Below are 21,496 nucleotides of genomic sequence, written 5' to 3'. Positions count from 1 at the left end.
CCTCCGCACCTGCTGGTGGGGCTCAGAGGGTGTCCAGCGCCAAACCACTGGGCACTGTCTACGCTTCCTAAGCAGGGATCACAGTGGTCATTCACCGCAGCAGCGCGACACAGGAGGGTCAGCCTCCCACAGCCTTACTTGCTGCTTTTGGGCTTTGTCTACCCCATGGGGTCTCCTGAGGTCCAGGCTGCCTGCCCAGGGCTGTACCTTCAATCTTCTGGGCCTGGGCCTTTGGACCATGCTCTGAGTTTTGACTGTCATTTGATATAATATCTATCTATCTAATATACACACACATAATATCACACACATATACACACTTGCAAACACATTCTGCGAAATCTGTTTCTTGGAAGAACCCAGACCAATGGAACAAGTAAATCTCAGAGTATAAAAATTAATTAATTAAGTAAGTAATTAAATTTTTTTGGTACTGGGTATCAAACTCGGGCCCTTGCACTTGAAAGGCAGGCAGCGGAACCACTGAGCTAAATCCCTGGCCCTAGAGTTATTCAATTTTTAATTTTTTAATTTTATTTTTTTACAGTACTAGAGATCGAACTCAAGACCTTCTGCTTCAGAGGCAGGTGTGTTGCCACTGATCTAAATCCCTACTGAATTGTTTTTTAATAAACTAAATATGAGACAAATATTTCTGCGTAACGAGGTTACCTATAAATATTTGTATTTTCAAAAACTTAATTTATTAAAACCTATTTTTTTAAAAGTACCAAATAGGAAACGACTTTATTTTGAGAATTTAAATTGTGTTTGTGTTTCATGAAGAAAATGCTCTTAGGAATTTATAATGTAATTTCAAGTTAATGTAGAAGATTTGGTATTACATAGGCATGAGCTGGAATAAAACATTTTCTGCAGTGATTTGAGGCTGACTACTAAGTCTACAGTGACATAGTCAATAAAACATCTGTTCAGCAGACTGAGTTCCATTTTAGTTGTTCTTTTATTTATCTTTATCCCTTGTTAGGTTTATTATGAGTTGCACTTTATCTTTTCACTTGGGTTTGATGGTAATATTCATACAGGATCGTGCTGTCGTGATATCATTTCCATACAAATATGAAGTGAACACACTTTTAGGTGAGCACAGGCTACAGAGTCTGTGTATATACTAAGTTCTATACAGAGTAAGGAAATTGATTCTGAAATGAAGAACAAAGCTTTGCACAGCAGTCGGAGGACCTTCTGGTTATGTGTCCGAGGTCTCTATACTGCTTTCACAGCACACTTTTCACGTATATTTACTGATGTCCATTCTGGTAAAACACCCTTTGGGCCCATTCACATGACTTAAAGGAATGTATTTCATAGGCATTTTACCTTCTGTCATGAGAAGTAGAAGCTATCGTTTAGACATCCCCACCCTGAGTTGGCAAAGCTTTGCGAGTTAAGCATTTTGGAGTTCCTGCTGATCCATCCTTGTTTCCTTCTGCTGGGTTCCTGTGGTTCTTACTCATCCTGACCGTGCTCCTCTTCCCAGACCCAGATGAGTGTACAGAAACAACAGTGTGCCCCAGATCCGCAGCTCTGGAAGAAGCTGTGTGCTGGCGTCCTCCTTACAACCTTCAGCTCCTTATGTTTTCTTTCATTAATGAATGCACCAATGCAAGCGTTAGAATAGTTTCTGCTTTGTAGATGTGTATTGTAGTAATAGTGTCTCTTTGGACATTAAAGGCACCACGTGGTATTTCTATTTTTCATGAGCTTTCTACTCTCTGTAAAGTGTTCTCTTGTGAGTTATGTGCATTTTGTTCATTTTAAAAGTGGGATTATGCCAACATAGTTATTATCTTATCATAAAAATTGATTTCCGGTCATCATAATATCACATTTTAGATATAGAAGTCTTTTCAAGCCTACTTTTAAGAAAAACGAGTAGCCCAGAAAATAATAGAGTGAGTCAGTGAAATTGTATCCATGAGATATTGACTCTCAGAGGGAGTGACTTATAGATTTAAAGAGATCCAGCCAGCTGGGAATAATTCAAAAGTGTTACTTGGATGCCTTTGGTTCTTTATAATAATAATTGTAGTTAAAAACAAAGAAAGTGACACAGTCTGGCTTTGTTTGTAATCCTCCTGCTTCGGCTCCCTAAATAATTTGATTAAAGTGTCAGTTTCATATCTGGTTTATTTTCTATTTCTCAGAAATAACCATACAAAAACTATTTCCTACACAGCCAAATCTACAGCTTTTCTGTCATTCTTTTCCTCTTTGTTGTACAGGGGATCAAGTTCAGTTCCTTGTACTTGCAAGATAGGCAGCAGAACCACTGAACTAAATCCCCAGCTTTTTCTCTCACTTTTTGAAGTTAGAAGACTTTTATTTCCCTAGTCCTTACCGAGTCTTTGTATTTTACATTAAAATTTTAATTCCTAATTTATCCTAATTTCCTTACTGTATTTCTGTTACAGTGTCGTGCATCGAGGGTAGATACTTTTCCTTAAAGTGCAAGAATGACTGATGAGATGGAGCACAGTGACATTTGACTTGTAATAAAATAAACAAATTTTCCTTGTTTCCCTTTAGAAGGAAACCAGGTTGATGTATTGAGAAGTTTCTCCAGAGCCTCTTTCACATCTTTATTTCTCGGGTTGTAGATTACAGGATTCAGCGTGGGAAACACCACAGTGTAAAAGATGGAAACAATGTTGTCCCTAGAATAGCTACGGGGCGGAGCGTAGATGTAGAGGATGGAGCCGTAGTACAGGGTGACGGAGATGAGGTGGGAGGAGCACGTGGAGAAGGCCTTGAGGCGGCCCTGCGCGGAGCGGATCCTCAAGATGGCGGCGATGATGAAGAGGTCGGAGGCCAGGATGAGCCGAGGCGGCTGATGACGTTGGAGGCCAGGAGCAAGTACATCAGAGCCTGGAAAATCTCAGTGTCCTTGGAGAGACATTGGTCCAGGGATTCTCAATTTACCCCACAGAGGGAAAGATGTTGTAATGTTCCTTCCAGAACTCTTTAAGGGTTAAATCTGAATCTGACACTATCCGAAAGCACAAAAGGTGGGCCTTCCAGTTAGGACTAAAGCCTTTGGCTGTAGGTTAAAACTAAAATGTCAATCATAACTGGAGTTGTTCATTTGTGAGGCTGGTCATAACACAAGGGTCTAATGTATCTGTGTTTGTCCAGCAGAAACAATGGGAGAAGACTTTTTAATGTTATGCTCAGAACAGTTCTGGAGATTGTGCTCAACCTGGACAGATATTAAGACACTTGAATTTTCAGTGGATGTGGTAAAATATTGATGGTGTTAGGGAGACAAATGGCCCTGCCCAAATCAATGCGTGACCAGCAAGCCTGACTGTTAGGTGTGTCATCCTCTGTTCCATTGCTACTACAGAGTCAACTGCCATTCCTTCTGCTTCTGCCTTCTGATACCAGAGAACAAACTCTAGAAATGATTCCACCCATTGTGTCTGAGCTGGGGAGGGTGGGGGATTGAAAGAAAGTGAATTCAGCAGACAGATTGTCAGGCTCTTTTCAGCAGGGCCGTGGGAGGCCGTAGTCCTCTGTGGATCCCATGCTTCCATCCCAGCTTGTATAGTCACCACAAAATCTCTCTCTTTCCCTCTGGGTTCTATTTCTCTTTGCCCTTCTCCCTTCCAAACCAGTTATAGTAAAATGAAGGGGCACTATGTGGTTTGGTGTACTCATACTCGTTTTGTGTTTCTGTAAACTGTTCCTCTGTTGAATCCTTCTCCTGTTGACTCTCCTGAATGGGACATCTGTTTCTAGAAGAGCCCAAGCGCCATAATGGCTGACATTCCGGTTAGATTGGAGTCATATCCTCCCTCTGGGTGTCTGGGATTGGTCTGCTCACATAGCTAAGCCTATGGAGATACAGGTGCTGTCAGGGAAATGGGACATCGGTAAGACATGGCCTGTGGTGACCTCATGATTATTCACATAGCAGTAAGTGTGGGTGGGGGGCAAGGTACTGAAAGATGAATCGGCGACGGTATTATGATAAGGAAAATAGTGATTATAGGGATTATAAAAATGGTTGGGTCTTTTATTTTTAAAGCCATTAATGTCCTACAAGAATTATCACTTGGCAGAACTGAACTACAACTTCAGAGGGCTGGTTTCCTTCCTTCCTTCCTTCATTCATTCCTTCCTTTCTCCTCCCTTTCTTACCCTGCCCCTCTTCCTCTCCTGTCTCCTTTTTTCCCAGCCTCTCTAGGCTCTGTCTTTTCCTCTGTCTGTCTTTTTTTCTGTCCCTCTCTGCATTTCTCTGTATCTCTTGTTCCCTTCCTTCCTTCCTTCATTTTTTCCTTCTTTCCTTTTTTTTTTTTTTTAATACTGGTACTGAGCCCAGGGCCTCCGGTGGAGCTGCCTTTTTCTATAGTATTTCACTTCAACACAAGGTCTTTCCGTGTTGCTCAGCTGTCCAAGCTGTGCTTGATCTATACCTGGCACAGAATACAGACAAATAATATTTGTTGAGTTAAGTTTAATGCCCTAGTTCTCAAGTAGTATGCCAATCTACCTCATGTTCATTCTACCTAAAAGATTTCATTTAATCCTGAAGGAATTCTTCCTTATCCCCCATTACTGAAGAAACTATAGACTATTAACAAAAGGAAGAAATACAACCTGAGGTCAGAAGGTAGAAAAGGGAACACTTGTAGATTTATAGGAAATATGGTAGTGTGGCCTTCTGAAAAACAGTATACAAATTTCTCCAAAATCTAAAAATAGAAAAAGATTGTAATTGAGCAATCTTACTTCTTGCTCTGTCAAAAACTTGAAATTAACATGTTGAGATGATCTGCACTCCCATGTTAATTTCAGCATTATGCACAGTAACTGAGATATGGGAGCAGTCTTATTCTTCAGCAATGGGTGACTCGGTAAGGAAAATGCAGTAAAAGTAGATAACTTCATCTACGCAGGCTTGAAAAAAAATGCCATTCTGACATTTGCAATAATGTGGCTAGAACTGGAAAATGTCACATTAAGTGAAATAACCAGACCCAGAGAGCAAGTACCAAATGATCGCACTTGTACAGAGAATCTTAAACAGTTTATACCGCAAAAACAGGGAGTGGAAAGCTGGTTACCAGAGGCTAAGAGTGGGAAGAAAAGGAGCTGGAAAAGAGGTGGTGTTGATCAAAGGGGAGAAAGTTTCAGATAGACTGAAAAAATATTTTAGCAACTTCTAGCACTGCACATTGACCACTCTATTGTCTGGGTCAAAACCACTAAGATAATAGATCTTTAAATTTCTCACGACAAAAAGAGTGGATTGATATATATGTTAATTAGCTGATGGAATGTCTGTGCAGTGCACACATAGATCAAGGTATCATGTTATACCCCATAAATGTACACAAATATTACAGATCTAGGAGAGCTAAGCAATGAGGAATAGAATACTGTATCTATTCAGAAGTCCTGCTGTGTTTAAATCATAAAAGATGTTCATATTCAGGGGAAGCATCATGGGAGAAAACTAACAAGTAGCCCAGCCAGGAATTTTGCATAAAAATAATCAAATTTTAATTGTTGGTCTGGGACACAGTCCCTCAGGAATTTAAAATTCAGTCCAAGGCCCTAAAATGAAAAAAGGCTCAAGAGACAGAAATTCACTGTGCTTACATTCATCTTTTCATTTTTAAAATCTACTACAGGGGTGAATTGTAGCATACCTTATTTGTAGTTATGAGAGGAGGTTATTGTATCTCCATGGAGTTGTGTTTTCTACTCATAAGTATCACCTGTTTTGTCTTTCGTAGGCTTTTATTCACTGGCATACGTGGAGAAGTCACAGTACACAGACTGCTTCACGCTTCACTGGCGATTTCAGGTATGATTCTCCATGTACCTATGTTCACAGGAGCCTATGAAGATGGTAGTAGCATAATATAATAATAAAAGTATGAGTTCAATAAAGGCCGCACTGGAATTCCTCAGATGAGTTAACGTTATGACCTACTAAGTACGTTGATAAAGTTGTGTAGAAATTCCGATCTTCATAGCTTCCTTTTTAAATCTTATTGAGTTTATCGGTACATTTCAGGTATACAGTACAGTTACATTCATCAATGGGATCTTATTCCCTAACACAAGATATCTTGGTTCTCATTTTTGCCCATACTCCTGCCCTCCCTCCACCCCTCCAACCTCCCCTATTTACAAAGTTCCTAGCTTCTTTTATAAATAAGGAGAAAGTCATTTCAGAGTTCCTGTGAAGTTGAAATTAACCTTTGGCAGATTAAATATTACAATGCCTACTATGTAATAGAAAATCATAGTAGGTTGCTATTGATATCAGTGTTTTTCTTTGTGATTTCCTTCTCATCCAGAGAGGTTTTGGTTAGGGGAAAGGTCATTTATTTGCCTTCAGTGACCATCAGAAGTTATGAGCATTTGTTGAATATTTCCCAGCATGGCATTCTTGCTTAGTTTAGGCTGAGTAACATAGGGTTACTCTCACAAACTCCTCTGCCTCCTCCAAATTTTATCAAGCACCTATCTCCTTTATCTGTTCAGTAGGATTTGTGAAACACTAAGTAGAAAATTATTATTTGCAGTATAATCCTTAAGCTCTTCAAATGAGTTTTTATTTTATCAAGTTATAAATCCTTTTCTAGCATAATTTTCATACCTTAGTGATGGATTCATTAGAAAGTCATTATTTTGTCCAATTGGTAAACTTTCCCAATACTCTTACATAACTATGATGATGGGATGATATATCATCTTTATTCCTCTTAGTCCTTTAGCATCTCTGTTCTTACACTGGTTTGAGCAACAAATTTTATTTATTAGTGAACTGATGCTCAGCGATTGTCCCAATACAGCCGGTAGTAATTTCAGACTTTCATTGCCTGTACAGTGACTTATCAAGTAGTAGGAATATGATTGCATCCAATAGACTTTCCAGGCTTAGACCTCGATTAAATTTATAGCAAACTGAATCAACCTGGATTCCTTACAATAAAACTGGCCATAATGTATCCAGGATTGACCATATGTCTGGCACTTTTGCTAAGCCTTCTACACACACTTTCCAGTAGATTCACCAAGGTGACCTCATGAATTAAGTGCTACTGAGTTCTTGTTTCATAGGGGACAAAAATGAGCTTAGTGCAGTTCAGGAGTCTCCCCAAGTGATCACACAGAAAGCAGTGGAGTCAGAATTCACAGTACAGTTTTTCCTGTCTAGAGTCCATGCTTTTAACTTGTACACTGTGCTGCTTCCTCAAATTGTCCCTGGAAAAGAAAGCATCCTAAAAACCAAAGACACGAATGCTATCATATGTATGTGAAAAAGATACTGACTTCATACCACATGGGAGAAAACAGTGTCGTCTCTTCAGCTGATGTATGTTAAAGAGGTTAGAATTAGCTTTTGCCAATCCGGACATGATGGAAGAATGTTGAACCCGGCTAACTCAATTAAAAATATTTTAATTTCTTCCTGCAACTTGCCCGTTGGAAGTATTCGTCCGTCGTTCAAGAAACACAGAAGATGCTTAATTCTGTACCCACTGCCCACAAGTAACCTGACCTGCGGTGGAAGACGGCCTCACACTCTGTCTTCTTGCCACCAAGCCACACTGGCTTCTTCACTTTGTTCTTTACACGGCATTAGATGGCTTGTGAGCACCAGCCAGTGTAGTTCAGAGAAAAGAACCACTAGAGTAAGCGACTTAGCTTTACCTTGTATGTAGCTGAAATCCTGGCTACCACAAGAGCCGATTTGTTCTTCCTCCACGCTCATGGATAAAGTAAGGCATGGTGTGTTCCGATAGGAATGGAGCAGACCTAATAATAGTGTCCCAGCTGTCCTTCGGCAGGCACAGCCGTGGGAAGAAGAGGACTAAGAGGCTCCTTGAAGGCACTGCGGACCCAGGGGTTAAGAGATGATCCTAGGTTCTTTGAATTTTCAACATAGTATCTGGTAATGCGGCCAAAATCTTTGCATTGTTTGTCTTCTGCAGTTTTCTTTAAATGCATATGGACGTAGAACACAGACTGTGTTTTATGTGGTCTTCTTCCCCTGCAGTGATGTAGATGATGTAGACACGCTAAGTGCATGGGCATCCTGGACGTGTGCACACATGCTTAGCAATTACTCACGTCACCCTGGCAGACTGATTAATGGACTAGTGACATACTTTTCCCCATTACTGTTTTGAGGGTTGCTAACAATTCCTGTTCCGTACACTTCCTGCAAATCCTCCAGAGCAGATCACCTGGCATTCTGACCGCAGTTCTCGGCCACGGAGTGTTTACCATCTCCGCTTGACTCTTGTCTCCTCTTACCCCACTCCATCCTGCCCTCAACTCCATGGGGTTGAGGCTACTTTTGCCCCCACTGTGAGGAGAGTTAGACACGGACTGAAGGAAAGAGAAAAACTAACAAGTGAGAAAGAAGAGAGAAAGGACCAGTGGGCCCCGCCTGCCTCCTGTTACTAGGACAGTGCTAATCCCTGCTTCTTCGTTACCCCACAGCATCCCAAGTTGTTCCTCTTCAGTGTTGTCAGGTAGGAAGCAGTCAGACCTCCTGGCACAGTGCGTCCGCTGGGGCAAATTAGCACAGGGAGGCTCCTCAGTAAACGGAGTTAGTCACTTGAACTTGTCTCATCTTTGTAACTACTGACACTTCCCCAAAGTAGCTGTTATTAGGGAACTGAATTTCAGAGAAAGGTAGCGTTGCTTTTGTTATACGTAGTCATCTAAGACTCTTTGAACGCATGATTTTATTCGTTCCTTAAAATCCCTAAAAATTGCTTCCACTGTTTTTGCATTTGTAACACCCAGAAAGCATCCCGGATTACACCAGGTGAAAGTTGGGAAAGTCAGGGTTGGCAAGGAGTACATTCAGGCCTGTTCTGCCTGGTGTGCGGTCTTCGTGCTTCTGGGGTCAGGCTGACTCAGGGCAGCAGGGGAATCGGCGTGACGCGGGAGCAGCATGGCAGCTGCACCCCCTTTAGTTATTTACTACTATGCAGGACCCCAGACCATGACTTCTCTCTTCTTTTTAATGTCTTTATTCCCAAGTTGATATGTTGGGAACTCGGTTTTTCGTACAGGTCAGTGAGTGATTCCGGCCCAGAGTGCAGGTGTGGGAAATGCATAAAATGAAAATAAACTCCTCTGTGACTGAATTTTTGTTCCTGGGGCTTTCATCTGATCCAGAGATTCAGCTTCTTCTCTTTGTGCTGTTCCTCTTCTTCTACCTAATGACAGTGGCTGGGAATGTTCTCATCATCACTGTCATCCAGATAGAGCCTCGACTCCACACCCCCATGTACTTCTTCCTCACCAATCTGTCCTTTCTGGATATTTGCTACACATCCACCAATGTCCCACAGATGCTGTCCAACATGGCGGGGAGCAAGAAGACCATCCCATTCTCTGGCTGTGCTACTCAGATGTACTTCTCTCTCTCCTTCGGGATGATTGAATGTGTCCTTCTGGGTGTCATGGCTTATGACAGATACGTAGCCATCTGCCACCCCCTTCACTACACTGTCACTATGGACCGGAACACCTGTGTCAAGCTGGCAGCCGTGTCCTGGTGCAGCAGCTTCCTGAGTGCCATGTCCATCTGTGTCCTCACCTTGGCTTTGCCCTACTGTGGGCCCAATGTCCTGAATCACTTTTTCTGCGAGGTGCCCTCAGTCCTGAGGCTGGCTTGCACGGACACGTCCCTTACAGAACTGGTTGTTTTCATCTTCAGTATCCTCCTCGTCTTCATCCCCTTCCTCCTCATTGTTGTTTCTTATGTCCGGATTCTCCTGTCTGTCCAGAGGATGCGGTCAGCCTCGGGAAGGCACAAGGCACTGTCCACCTGCGCCTCCCACCTGACAGTGGTGGCCTTGTTCTACGGCACAGCCATCTTCATGTACATGAGACCCCAGTCCAAGTCCTCCCGGGCTGGGGGCAAGGTCATCGCGGTGTTCTACACTGTTGCCACACCCATGCTCAACCCCTTGATCTACAGCCTGAGGAACCGGGATGTGAAAGGAGCTCTGAAGAGAGCGCTTGCAAAACAGAGAAAGTGAGAGGTGCTCCTCCTAGCACAGTTAGTTACCTCTGAGAAGGAAGAGGAAGAGGAACATAGATTGGCCCTGTGTGAAGACACAAGACAGCCATCTAAAATCTCAACAGGAGGAAATGTTTTCATCCGTTCTTCCTTAATATGAGAGCCTTAATACGTCCAACCACTTGCATACGCTGAGAGCGTGCTGTTCTTGATAGATAGATAGATAGATACCTCCAGTAGTTTTCCTGAGATCTAGAAATGGGTCTAGGTTTCAGCAGGGTTCTATCATTTATTGGTTCAAATAGCCTTTGTTGCTTACTTGTGCTCCTCCTAGCACAGTTAGTTACCTCTGAGAAGGAAGAGGAAGAGGAACATAGATTGGCCCTGTGTGAAGACACAAGACAGCCATCTAAAATCTCAACAGGAGGAAATGTTTTCATCCGTTCTTCCTTAATATGAGAGCCTTAATACGTCCAACCACTTGCATACGCTGAGAGCGTGCTGTTCTGTAAGTCACTGGACGGTTCACTTCTGTAAAATCCTTGACTCTGTAACATGTCTCCATCCGGTGTATCTGAGTCACTTTGCTACAGAGAAAATTGTTTCCAATGTATGTGCAGAGCTTCAGAGTAAGTGTTTCTAGGGGCAGCACCCCGTACTTGCGTGATCTGTGTAGTTTATAAGGGATCCGGACTCTGCATGCATCCGAGTTGAGCTTCAGATTTGACGTTAATCTCCATACATACAAGCTCCATGGGTCCATTAAACACTGACACACTTCAGTGTGACCAGAACTCTTTTCCCCATATTACCTGATGGCTGTGTTTCTCCACGTGTGATTACATAGTTTCTTTACACAGCAGTTTTTTTATATATTTTACTTGCATTGTTCCACAAATGACTAATCATTTTAAAGTTCTCCTTAATACCTGCATTTCTCTTAGAAATATGTACTTCTAGTTGTTTCTGAACAACTTATTTAAAAGAAAAGATAACATTTGAAATCCTCCCTCACATCATCAGATAAAATAGCTGTATATATTTTAGAAACAGCACTATATTTACAAAGAGAAATAAAAAGTTCATAGATGTATGCAATTTGAAAGTTATTATTTACAAAAATTACCTCTGGATTCTAAAAATAGATAAATTCAGAATTTATAAAACTTGCAAAATCATACTCATAAGGCCACATTTATTCAAAACTTTCGAAACAAGTGGCAGTGAGTATTTTCTGTTTAACAGTTCATTATTGGAGCCAACTACCTGGCCAATCCACGGTTTTTTGACTGGCTGGTAGTTATCCATAACCTGGAATTATGTGGACTAAAATAAATAATGTGATGCAGACACCGCTGGCCCTAAACTAAGTGTCATCCGGGAATCCTCATGCAAAATTTCAGTCTTATGCTTGTTTCCTTTGACATAAAAGAAAATGCGGTAGTTTGATATCATTAAGTGGGCCGTTCTGTGCTGTAGCCCTCATCAGATACAAACCCGGGTGGGTGTGCGTCCCGCACATTGTTTTATATCTGATCACATGACTTCCCTCTTTCACAAATGGTCAGGTGGGTCATTGTCATGAACTAAGCTTTCTCGGGGCCTGGTTGATCAGTATTATTGTCTATTGTAAGTGCCTGTATTTAAGAGAAAAATAGGATCTTAATGTTCTAAACTGGCTATGCATACATGGAAGATCATTTACTTTTATGAGTGTCAGTTTTTTAATTTGAAAATAAAACATTTGTTCGGCCCCCTCTATGTGTGTCTATCAGTCATCTCAGTATTTCCTTCAGCTCTGAAAATAAACTTACTCTAACCATGTCAAATTTCATCCTCAAATGACTATTTTCACTGTGTTTATTTGCCTGGTGTAAAGAACACTAATGCAATGTTGAAAGCTTTTAATGTTGTTCCCCTGGTGTGAAAGGTATAATAAATACTATCTTCTTATGTCCTGTTACTATTATTGCCAGTTAGTGTCTTCCCCTTAACACAAAACAACTATTTATTTTCCCATTTAGAAATTAGGAGGATTACAGAATAGAATAGGGGAATCAGTTTTACACTGAAACTGATTTTTTAAGACTGATTTCACCTTTTCAGCATGATCTGAACTTGGAAATGGTCCTTAGATGCATATTTTGTTTGGTTTCTTTGTGTATTCAAGCTTTTTGGACTTCTCCAGCAAGGATCCTATTCACTATGGTCACAGGCAAAGGTGGATGTTTGGATCAGAATTTTCAGTACAATCCTGCACACACAATGACTGAGTCTAAGCCCACTGCCCAGCTGAAGCTAGCCATGAATCCAGTCTTTTGTAGCGGTGCCCCCAACTTGCCCAGTTCTGACTGTGACTCAGTTGCTGCAGTGGTAAACATTTCTTTCTTCTATAGACTATGGGTAGGAATCAAAATTGTTTTTCTATCTGTGGCTCTACTACCTGTACATTGAGAGCACACTGGGGCCCATGTAAATTTCCCTAGCTCCCATGTTGTGGATAGATAGATAGATATAGATATAGACGTGTAGATACACACACACACACACACACACACACACACACGTATATCCCATTTCATGGAGATAGATAGGTAGATAGATAGATAGATAGATACCTCCAGTAGTTTTCCTGAGATCTAGAAATGGGTCTAGGTTTCAGCAGGGTTCTATCATTTATTGGTTCAAATAGCCTTTGTTGCTTACTGAGTATACCCCAAGATGTGAGAATAAAATCGAGCTTTTCTCAAAGTCTCAAACTGTCATCAGGGAACAATTATATTAAGGTGCATATGTTTTAGAGTTAGTGGAATTATATGCATCCCATGTTGCATCAGCAAACCACTATTTGTTAAGCTCAGATGTACTTAAAAAGACTATACTTTAGTTTCTCACATCTTTTAATATGTGAACGAGAGCATTTTTGAGAGAGAAGGGGACACTATCAGTACTTAGTCTGGGGCAACTGGAAAACACCCAAACTGACTTCAGCAGTAGGTACACTTGGCCACAGCACTATGATCTTGCTTAGCCCTCATAGTAGTCCCGCTTGTGCTAATGTACAGGTTCTGGAATCCTGGAGGGTAAATCCCAGAAGGATTCATAGAGAAAGCAATGACTGGTATGTATAATTATTATAATATAATTAATATATAATATATAATAGATGATATAACACCATCGCATATTAGTATATATTATATATTATTGTATAATTATTGCATAAGAAATTAATACAAATGGAAAACTGTCATGGTGCATTTCGTTCAAAGAGCCTTGACCTTCTCAAAGGCAGGTGCACAAGAGAATGGCGGGGATCACAGCTGAACGTGAGGAATTCCGGAGGTCATCGGTGGACATCAGTCGTCGTGCTGTTTCAATGTGGGCTCAGGTTCAGGCTCCCAAAGCCGGGTCTGATGAGGACTCATTGGCTCTGAAACACTGGGTTTACCAGAGTTAACAGAAAGAGGCCCCGGGTTCCTTCTGTACTCCTCACGTGCCCGTGTGAAGCAGTACAAGCAGCACGTGCTTGTCATGCTGTTCTTTCCGCATGTTCCCTGAGTGTCCATTATGTGTTTGCTATTATGACTCAGAAAAGCTGTGTGTATCTTAAGTAGCATCGGCCTGGATAGAGAGGCAGGAAAAGGGAAAGTCAAAAAGTATACTTTCAGAGCAGACTCTGGAACATGACATGGACCAGGGAGAAATAATACCAGAGAGGCTGTTTTGGAGGAGAACCAGGAATAACAAACGAAGGATCCTGGCGATTTTACAGTTCCTGAGCTAGGGAGCAAGGGTAACAATGGGCTACATGAGGAGCTGTAGACCCTGGTATTTCTGGGAATCCTTCCTAAGACGTCTTCCCTTGGGAGAAGACCTGACCTGGAGGTGAACATTCACCAGAGTTGCATTCAACTCCTTAGTGGCAGCTCAATACAAGGGAATACATTCAATAAATTAGCAGCCTTTTAGCTCAGAGAACGCAAGCAGCATCTGGCATATTGCTAAACTGCAGCTTGGGGCTTCATCCCCAGAATGTTGGGAGCGAGCCTGCAGTGTCTTCTGAAGCTCCTCCCCCTCAAGGAGCCCAACTTCTCCAATGCCAGTTGGCTCTATGCAGGGAGGCGCATTTCACCATTGCCCATTATTAGTAGGGTGACAGCAGGGTCCTCCTTTACAGAGGTCTGGTCACTGAATGAGCTACAACATGGACACCCAAACGTTCCTGGGGGTCTTTGCAATTCATTTTTAAGGCAGCACTGACCGGTCAGTATAATGTCTGGGTTCAGCAGACCTGAGCAAGATTCTGACCCTCACGCTCTCTGGTGTGCTCACAGCTGAAATATATTTAGCCTTCCAAAGAATTCATTTCCTCGACTGTAATGCAGTGTAGCTCTCCTTTGTAGCAGCACATTTCTTACTGGGTTATGGAGAGATTTCGTAGAGACTTTGTGTTTAAGGACATTAGAGAAATGGCTGACTTCCAATAACAAATACTATGAATTCAGCGTTTTGTATCACATTAGTTATTAATATATAATTATAAAGGAATAGGATTATTACTGTTATTAGAAAGGCTACAAACTAAAATTACCCCTTTTTACCTTTACTGTTTTCATCTGCTATCCCATCTTACAACTCTTTGTCACAATCAAGCCTTTACTGGCTCCAAGTTTCCCATAATTCTGCCCAACTCTTATTTTCTCTTGACTTCCATATTTCTGTCTAATACCCTATTGCTCTCAAAATAATTATGAAATTTTTGTGGGGTTCATCCCCAATGCCTCAAGAACTATAACTCTCTAGTCTTCCATAATAGAAAATTTTCAAATCCGCAGCACAAACACATAAGAAAAACAGTTAAAATATTTTCACAGCATTTCACTGCAAGCTTCATCAGTGACTTTAGGACAAAGGCTGAAGTTTTGCTTAAGGAAAGAGCTCTCTTCTGGTTTAAATCTGACAAGAGTTATGGCAACCTGATTGTTAATGGAAAGCTGAATTCTAGTTTAGTGTTCTGTATCTTCCTATCTTCTAAGGAAAAATAAATACATTAAAAGCATTTAACCTTTTCATGATTTATTTTGGATCTGAGAGTAGAATAACTTAGTCACCCTCTAGCGCTCTGGACATATTTACAAAAGCTTATTTCCTAAATAAATGGTTCTCTGTGGCTACTCTTTTCAATTTTATTTCAATTAGAGGTTAATTTTCTGGCCATTGCCTTAAAATAAGCTGTCCTCCATCACCACAAGGAAAAGGTGAAGTTGAAACTTTTGTTCCCAGGAGTTCCTGAATGATAGAGCGTTATGAAAGCATGGCTTTGTAGCTCCCATATATGCTAATTTAAGGAGCTTCACTGGGCACTGCAGACTTGGTCCCAGTGTTCTGGGGATGAAGCCCCAAGCTGCAGTTTATATACACCCAAATTTAAGCAGCTGTTGAGTCATTATGGAAATAAAATTTCTAATATGTGAATCACACAACTTACCAAATTCACAGTGAGCACCTTATTCTGCTATCCTAAAATGCAAATCAGTTAGTTTCATAATCTTTCATAGCAGATATTTGCTGTCAAGGGTTTTCACCTCCAGAATTCCTCATGCTTTTGTACCTTGGGGGATGGTAAACAAGGCAATCAACAGAATGGTACATTGCTGAGGCCAGGACAAATTCAGTCAGGAAGACACAGAAAGCCTTGGTTTAGAGACTCGCACACTAGTGATGGATGTATTCATGCACTATTTTTTCACATTCTATAGTGTTTTACTGAATCCAAAAAAATAACTTTGTATAATATATATGTAGGATATATTGATATACATATATACATGTATATGTGTAGACACAAGAATATGGACAAGCACATGGGCACAGGTATGTCTGAGGGGCCTGGAAACTTCCATTTCCTCTAGGGCTGTGGCCATCTTTCCCACCTTACTCTCTGCCCAGGAGATCAGCCTGTAAGAAATGCACCAGGCAATTTTTCCAATATGGGTGAAGATTTAAAGGAGAGAGGAGACCAAGGTTGGAATTCTAATACCCAGGCTCTCCTCCTCCAGGGTCAGTGAAGGCCACATTCATCCTTGGGTCATTATCAAAGTTGACACTTTTATCGAAAGGTCCTCACCACAGAATCGATCTCCTGTGGGAGACTGAAATATTGATTTTGCTCAAAGAGGTTGGGAAGAGTTAACCTCACAATTGTCTTGTTTTGAGAAGTGAGTTCAGCCAAAGCCTACATGCCAAGGTCAGAGTAATTCATACCCAAGTCTGTTCCCACAATTAAAACTTTCTTAGCTAGAAGGACAATGTTCTAATTACAACTATATATTTTGTCTATTCTGTTCCTAATGTGAAAAGGCTTTGTCTGTATTAGTTTCCATAGATGCGCAATTACACATCCTCCTGCTGCCCTTGCACGGAGCTCCCCTTTACTCCAGCTGATCACCAATAAAAAGCAGTGCCTGGGACTGGCCAGTGCCTTGTCAGTGGTACTAGCATTGGTCATCCTGGCACACTGGTTTCTGTCTCTCTTGGTTCTGTCTCTAAGTTTTTTTCCTATCAGGTCTGTGTCGTACACTGGGCAGGAAACTGGAGCCTACTACAGAGTAATGTTTCAGTGGTTCCCAGTAATCTCCCCCCTTGCCTTTCTTATTAACTGTTCATTTCCCCTAAATGTAGCCAGATTCCATGGTCAGAGGCTGTCTTTGCAGTATTCTCATACTCTTTTTATGTCATGGTAAATAGTCCCTTTATAAATATTCCAACTTGATTGGGACACCTGTTTCCAGACTCAACTTTCACTGACAAAGTAATTTATATCAGGAGTAGCCTTAGAATCTCATCTACAAACTGACGGGATTCATTATTTGGGTTATATATTGTAAGAATCTGTAGATATAAGTGGGACACATGTAAACAGTGGCATGTGCTGGTCATATTTAGCCACCGCAAGTGGTGTCACAGCACCACTTGTGCAGGCACAAGGCAAGGTGCAGAAAGACCAATTGGTCGTAGCATTGATTACAGTCCTGATGATCATGATCACAGAAACCAGAAGCTCTCTGCTTTGAAAACAATGACTGTCCTACAGGAAAGGCCACTAGGATGAACCAAGTGGTAGCTTTGAGGGGGCTTCTGATCTCTAGTCCTTGAGGAATGACATAGCCGAGGACCCAGCCAGGGTCTGCTCCTAAGGACTGCAAAGAGTCAGTGCTAAATGTTGACAGAGACTTCATGCTTAGCTAAAAGAATCAATGTGGGGCAGCAGTAGGACTGTACTATATGGGTCCCGACTGAGTGCCCAGGACAGGAAGAACAGCAAAATCCCTTTCCCTCATTCCTGCCAGCCCCACACCTCAGAGAACCAGCTTTCTCGTGGACAAAAGTCTTCTAAGGACCGCACTAGGGTGCCACCTCAAGCTAATGTCCACCTTCTCAGCACTCCAGCCCTCACACCACAGTGCCTCCCGAGTTAGTGTGAGCCGGGTGGGGCACGCCCATAATCCCAGCAATCAGAGGCTGAGGCAAGAGGATCACCATGAGTTCAAGGCCAGCCTGGTCTACACAGTGAGTTCAAGGCCAGCCTGAACCACGCAGCAAGGTCTTGTCAAAAAAGAAAGAAAGAAAGACAGACAGACAGACAGACAGACAGAAAGAAAGAAAGAAAGAAAGAAAGAAAGAAAGAAAGAAAGAAAGAAAGAAATCAAAGAAAATGTTAAATATCACTACTCCAAGATTTCCTTTTGAGAAATAAGCTTGAAAAGGTTATAGGGTCTCACCAAAATCTATTGGCAGAAGTCTGCCAAATGTGGGAATTAGGCTTTAAGGGTGGTTAACCATGAATATGGTTAGGGGAATAAAGAGTAAGGATTAATGAAACCAAAGAGATCAACACAGGTGCACCCACATAGGGTTCAGATATTTCTCTTGCTTCTTTAATTACCTGGGAGGGCCTTAATACATTAGTACCTTGTTTAACAAACTTAATTTGTTTTATAATTTTGGAGAAAGTGGCTGTGTTCATGTCCCTATAGAGAAGATAGTCACGGTTGTATTGGGCACCATATGCTGAGTTTGCAAATGGAAGCAAAATTTTGTGGAATGCTTTTGTTTGCAGACCTAATAGTGTGCAAACAGAAGCACTGGTGACCCAAGGGATTACTGTATTTGTGTCTACAACAAGAATGAAACAATGCCTGGGTTCTATTATAATCTGAATAAAATGCCAACTCTAAATCATGCTCTAAAGCCATGTTACTCATATTTTGGATCAAAGTCAAGATTCATAAGCATCATGTCCAAAAGAAAGACATTTATACCTTGCTATAAACCTATTGAATTAGATTCTGGGCTTTAATGGTAGATAAATGATACTGGCCTAGCCCATGAAAAGTGGTTGAGTTAGTCTGGTTTATCTCCTTAAACACTTCTGGACCCTGGTCAGCAGTCATGAACCTGTTGGGTACCATCTGACTGCCCACCTCACCCAGACAAGTGGGGCTAAGTACACAGACTACTACACTGTGGTGTGTGTGGTGTTGTGAATGCACAAGAATTGTGTGACAATCCCAAGACTAATAAGCTCTCTTCTCTGAAGGTACAAGGAGTGGGAGAAGCCATGGGCTCTACAGGAGGGGATCAGAAAGAGGGTGGGTGACCTGGTAGGAGTCCTGGACTGGTGCCAAGATGCAGCCACCCTGCCACTGTGGCAAGGAAGCTGTGCTCACTCTCCTCCTGACACTGGCTATGCTCAGAAGTGGACAGAACAGAGGAGCTCACCAACATAGTGCAGACGGCAGAGAATTCTGGAGCAAAAAGGAGGTTTGAAGGCTGTAGAATGGATTTGGAGACTTAAATGATACCAACATGTTGCAGAAATATCAGTATGGACAGACATATGTGCTCCAATACCCAGATGTATACATGCAAAGAGTGTTATTTCTATATACATTCTTTAATTTAGCTTCTACAGAAGACAGAATGAAAATGTAATTTATGACTTATTTTTATATATACTTTTATTCGTGCATTTTAGATATACAATACAGTTGCATTCATTTGGGGATCTTGTACCTTTACATGACAGGTCTTGGCTCTCATTTTTCCCCATTCCCATAGCCCCCCCAACTCTTCCCTGTTTATAAAGACTTTGTTTCCATTTTTTCCTTTTTCTCTTATTTTTTTCTCTTCCCTTTTTACCTTTCCCCTTCCCCTCCCATTTACCCAACACCTTTGGACCTTTTCTTCCTATTATAAAATATCAGTTATACATTTTGACCCTTATTTACACTTGTACTTTATCACACCAGAGAAACTATACTGATTATTTATTTTTGATCAGGGAAATAGTCCCCAGATTCTTTTCTCCATTTATTTAACAGTACCTGACTTATCAACACACAATTTTGTTTAATTGTCCTGTTAGTGACTCCCCAAACTGTTAAATCCTGAGGGGTTTTAGCAGTCTATAACCCTGGGAATCCAGAAAATGATATAAAAGATTCTCTGCCAAGCAGGTTTGAACTCTGTGGAGAAGATGTTTTTCTTGGAAATATTAGGTAAGTTGCTTCATTCCTATGCTAAAGATAGAAAATTGATTTGTTCCTCACAATCAGTCTGCTAGCCTTGCACATACTAATATGTGATAAATACTAAATAAAGGGCATTTTTTGAAATACCTTTATCATCTTATTTTAATTTCTGAAAATACTGAGAGTTCATATATAGGACATCATACTATCCGTGACAAAAAGCAAGAAATTAGCACAAGGAGAAAATAATCTACATTTTAAAACAAACAAGCAACAACCAGTAGCCACTAACTGGAGGAAAAAACCTTTGATAACATCTCAAGTAAATTTGTGGCAGGAAAATGAAAAAGTAGATATTAGTAGCATAAGGGACAATAGATATCAAGAAAAGTGTAAAATTGCTTCAGTTTGCCATTCTTTAAGAAAGTAGGGGGCATAGGGAGCTTCTTAGAAGACCTCTGACAATGAAGCTCATTTCTGAAAGAGAAAAAAGCATCTTAACACTTTCCGTGGAAAATTCCTTTTTAGCTTATACATGTTAGGAAGGTGCACATGTTGACTGGTTAACATATCCCACCAGCTATCTTGATTTTCTCATTCTCATCAACAAACAGAGGTCTCAGTGTTGTTCCCAGCGGGCATCAAGGATATCAAGGCAAACAAGGAAACCCACACCCTGTCTCTCCGTGTGTGCGGTCTAAGCTAATCCAAGCACTTTTAAAGGTGAAAATTTACACAGCTTTTATAAGAATCTCAAAGGCACCATGACCCAATAAAGTTAATCATCTGGCTAAAATGATAGACCTTAAGAGCAAAACTCTTGAACAGGAGCAGGACAGAGCAAAAGGGACAGAGAGGCACCATAGGCTTCCGTGGCAGGTGTTGTGCAAAGGTGGTGGTGTCTGGGAAGGAAAGACGGATGTTGATAAAACAAAGGAAGAAAGTCAAGGGGTCAAGGACTGGCATTAAGCAGAAATTCCATGAAAAGGCAATGCCGTTGCTTTTCACTGTGCAACATGAGTATTTTCCTGGGACAGACTTTTATCTGATACTGTACTAAGTATGTTAAGTATAATGTCTCCTTTAAACTTTCCTGCAATCACAAAAGGAAGTCATTGTTAGCTCATTAAATAGATAAGAAAATTAAGAGCAGAGGGATTTAAATGAGTGCCCCAAGGTTACAACTATTGAAATTGTCAACATCAGGACGGAAACATAGATCTGTTTGCAGCTCATCTTTTGAAATTTATGTTGCAAAGCACTTTTACATGTGCTAACTCCTGAGTCAACAACATTTTAACCCTGTAAGAATTAATGTGAATAATAATAGAACGGATATTCATTACAGCCTTTCTCACTGTGATCTATAGCAAGGCTGAATTGCAAATGCTGGTCTTCGCTTCATGAAAACAAGTCCTAGGGGGTCCCTACAGTGTGCTAAACTAGAAACTCTGGTCAGCTGATTTTACTAGAAAAGAAAATTTGAGAGTCACCTGCTACTCCAGGGTTAATAACCAGCCAGTCACTGTGCTTGGTCTTTCGTAGAGTTGATTCTTTCACAGTAACACTAAGGAAACCAAAATCATTCTTATGTTATGTTGGAAGCAGTGGAGGTTTTACATTTCGACACGTTAACTGCCTAAAAGACAAAAGCTTTTTAGCTCTCCCTGGACTGCACGGGCAGCTCTGATTTGCAAGGTGTGCTCCTTTCGACCCCTTCCATCACGACACAGTGACGGTCTATTGCAAACTGTAAACACTTTCTCCACTTTTTTGGTGGAGCTGATTATATTTTGTGGACTAGTTCCTTGTTTTCATTTTTGTTTTTCCTATAGGACTCTGCAAAGAACAGAAACAACCTCATGGGGCCAGGAAATGCATGTAGGTTATTGAACAAAATTCTATGATGGTTTTGGGGTAAAACAATACCTTC

General features: G+C 41.1%; 1 protein-coding gene across 1 annotated transcript; it reads left to right on the top strand.

Moving 5' to 3' along the window:
* Nucleotides 1-9,110: 9,110 nt before the first annotated feature.
* LOC104851205 (putative olfactory receptor 2B8) lies at nucleotides 9,111-10,046 on the top strand. Its single transcript, XM_010608380.1, has one exon. It carries the CDS (start codon nucleotides 9,111-9,113, stop codon nucleotides 10,044-10,046), a length of 936 nt encoding a protein of 311 aa, XP_010606682.1.
* The last annotated feature ends 11,450 nt before the right edge of the window (nucleotides 10,047-21,496 follow it).

This window comes from Fukomys damarensis, unplaced genomic scaffold (genome assembly GCF_012274545.1).
Source record: "Fukomys damarensis isolate Sample0158 unplaced genomic scaffold, DMR_v1.0_HiC HiC_scaffold_27, whole genome shotgun sequence".
NCBI classification, from domain to species: domain Eukaryota; kingdom Metazoa; phylum Chordata; class Mammalia; order Rodentia; family Bathyergidae; genus Fukomys; species Fukomys damarensis.
This window is presented reverse-complemented; position numbering and strand designations above follow the sequence as displayed.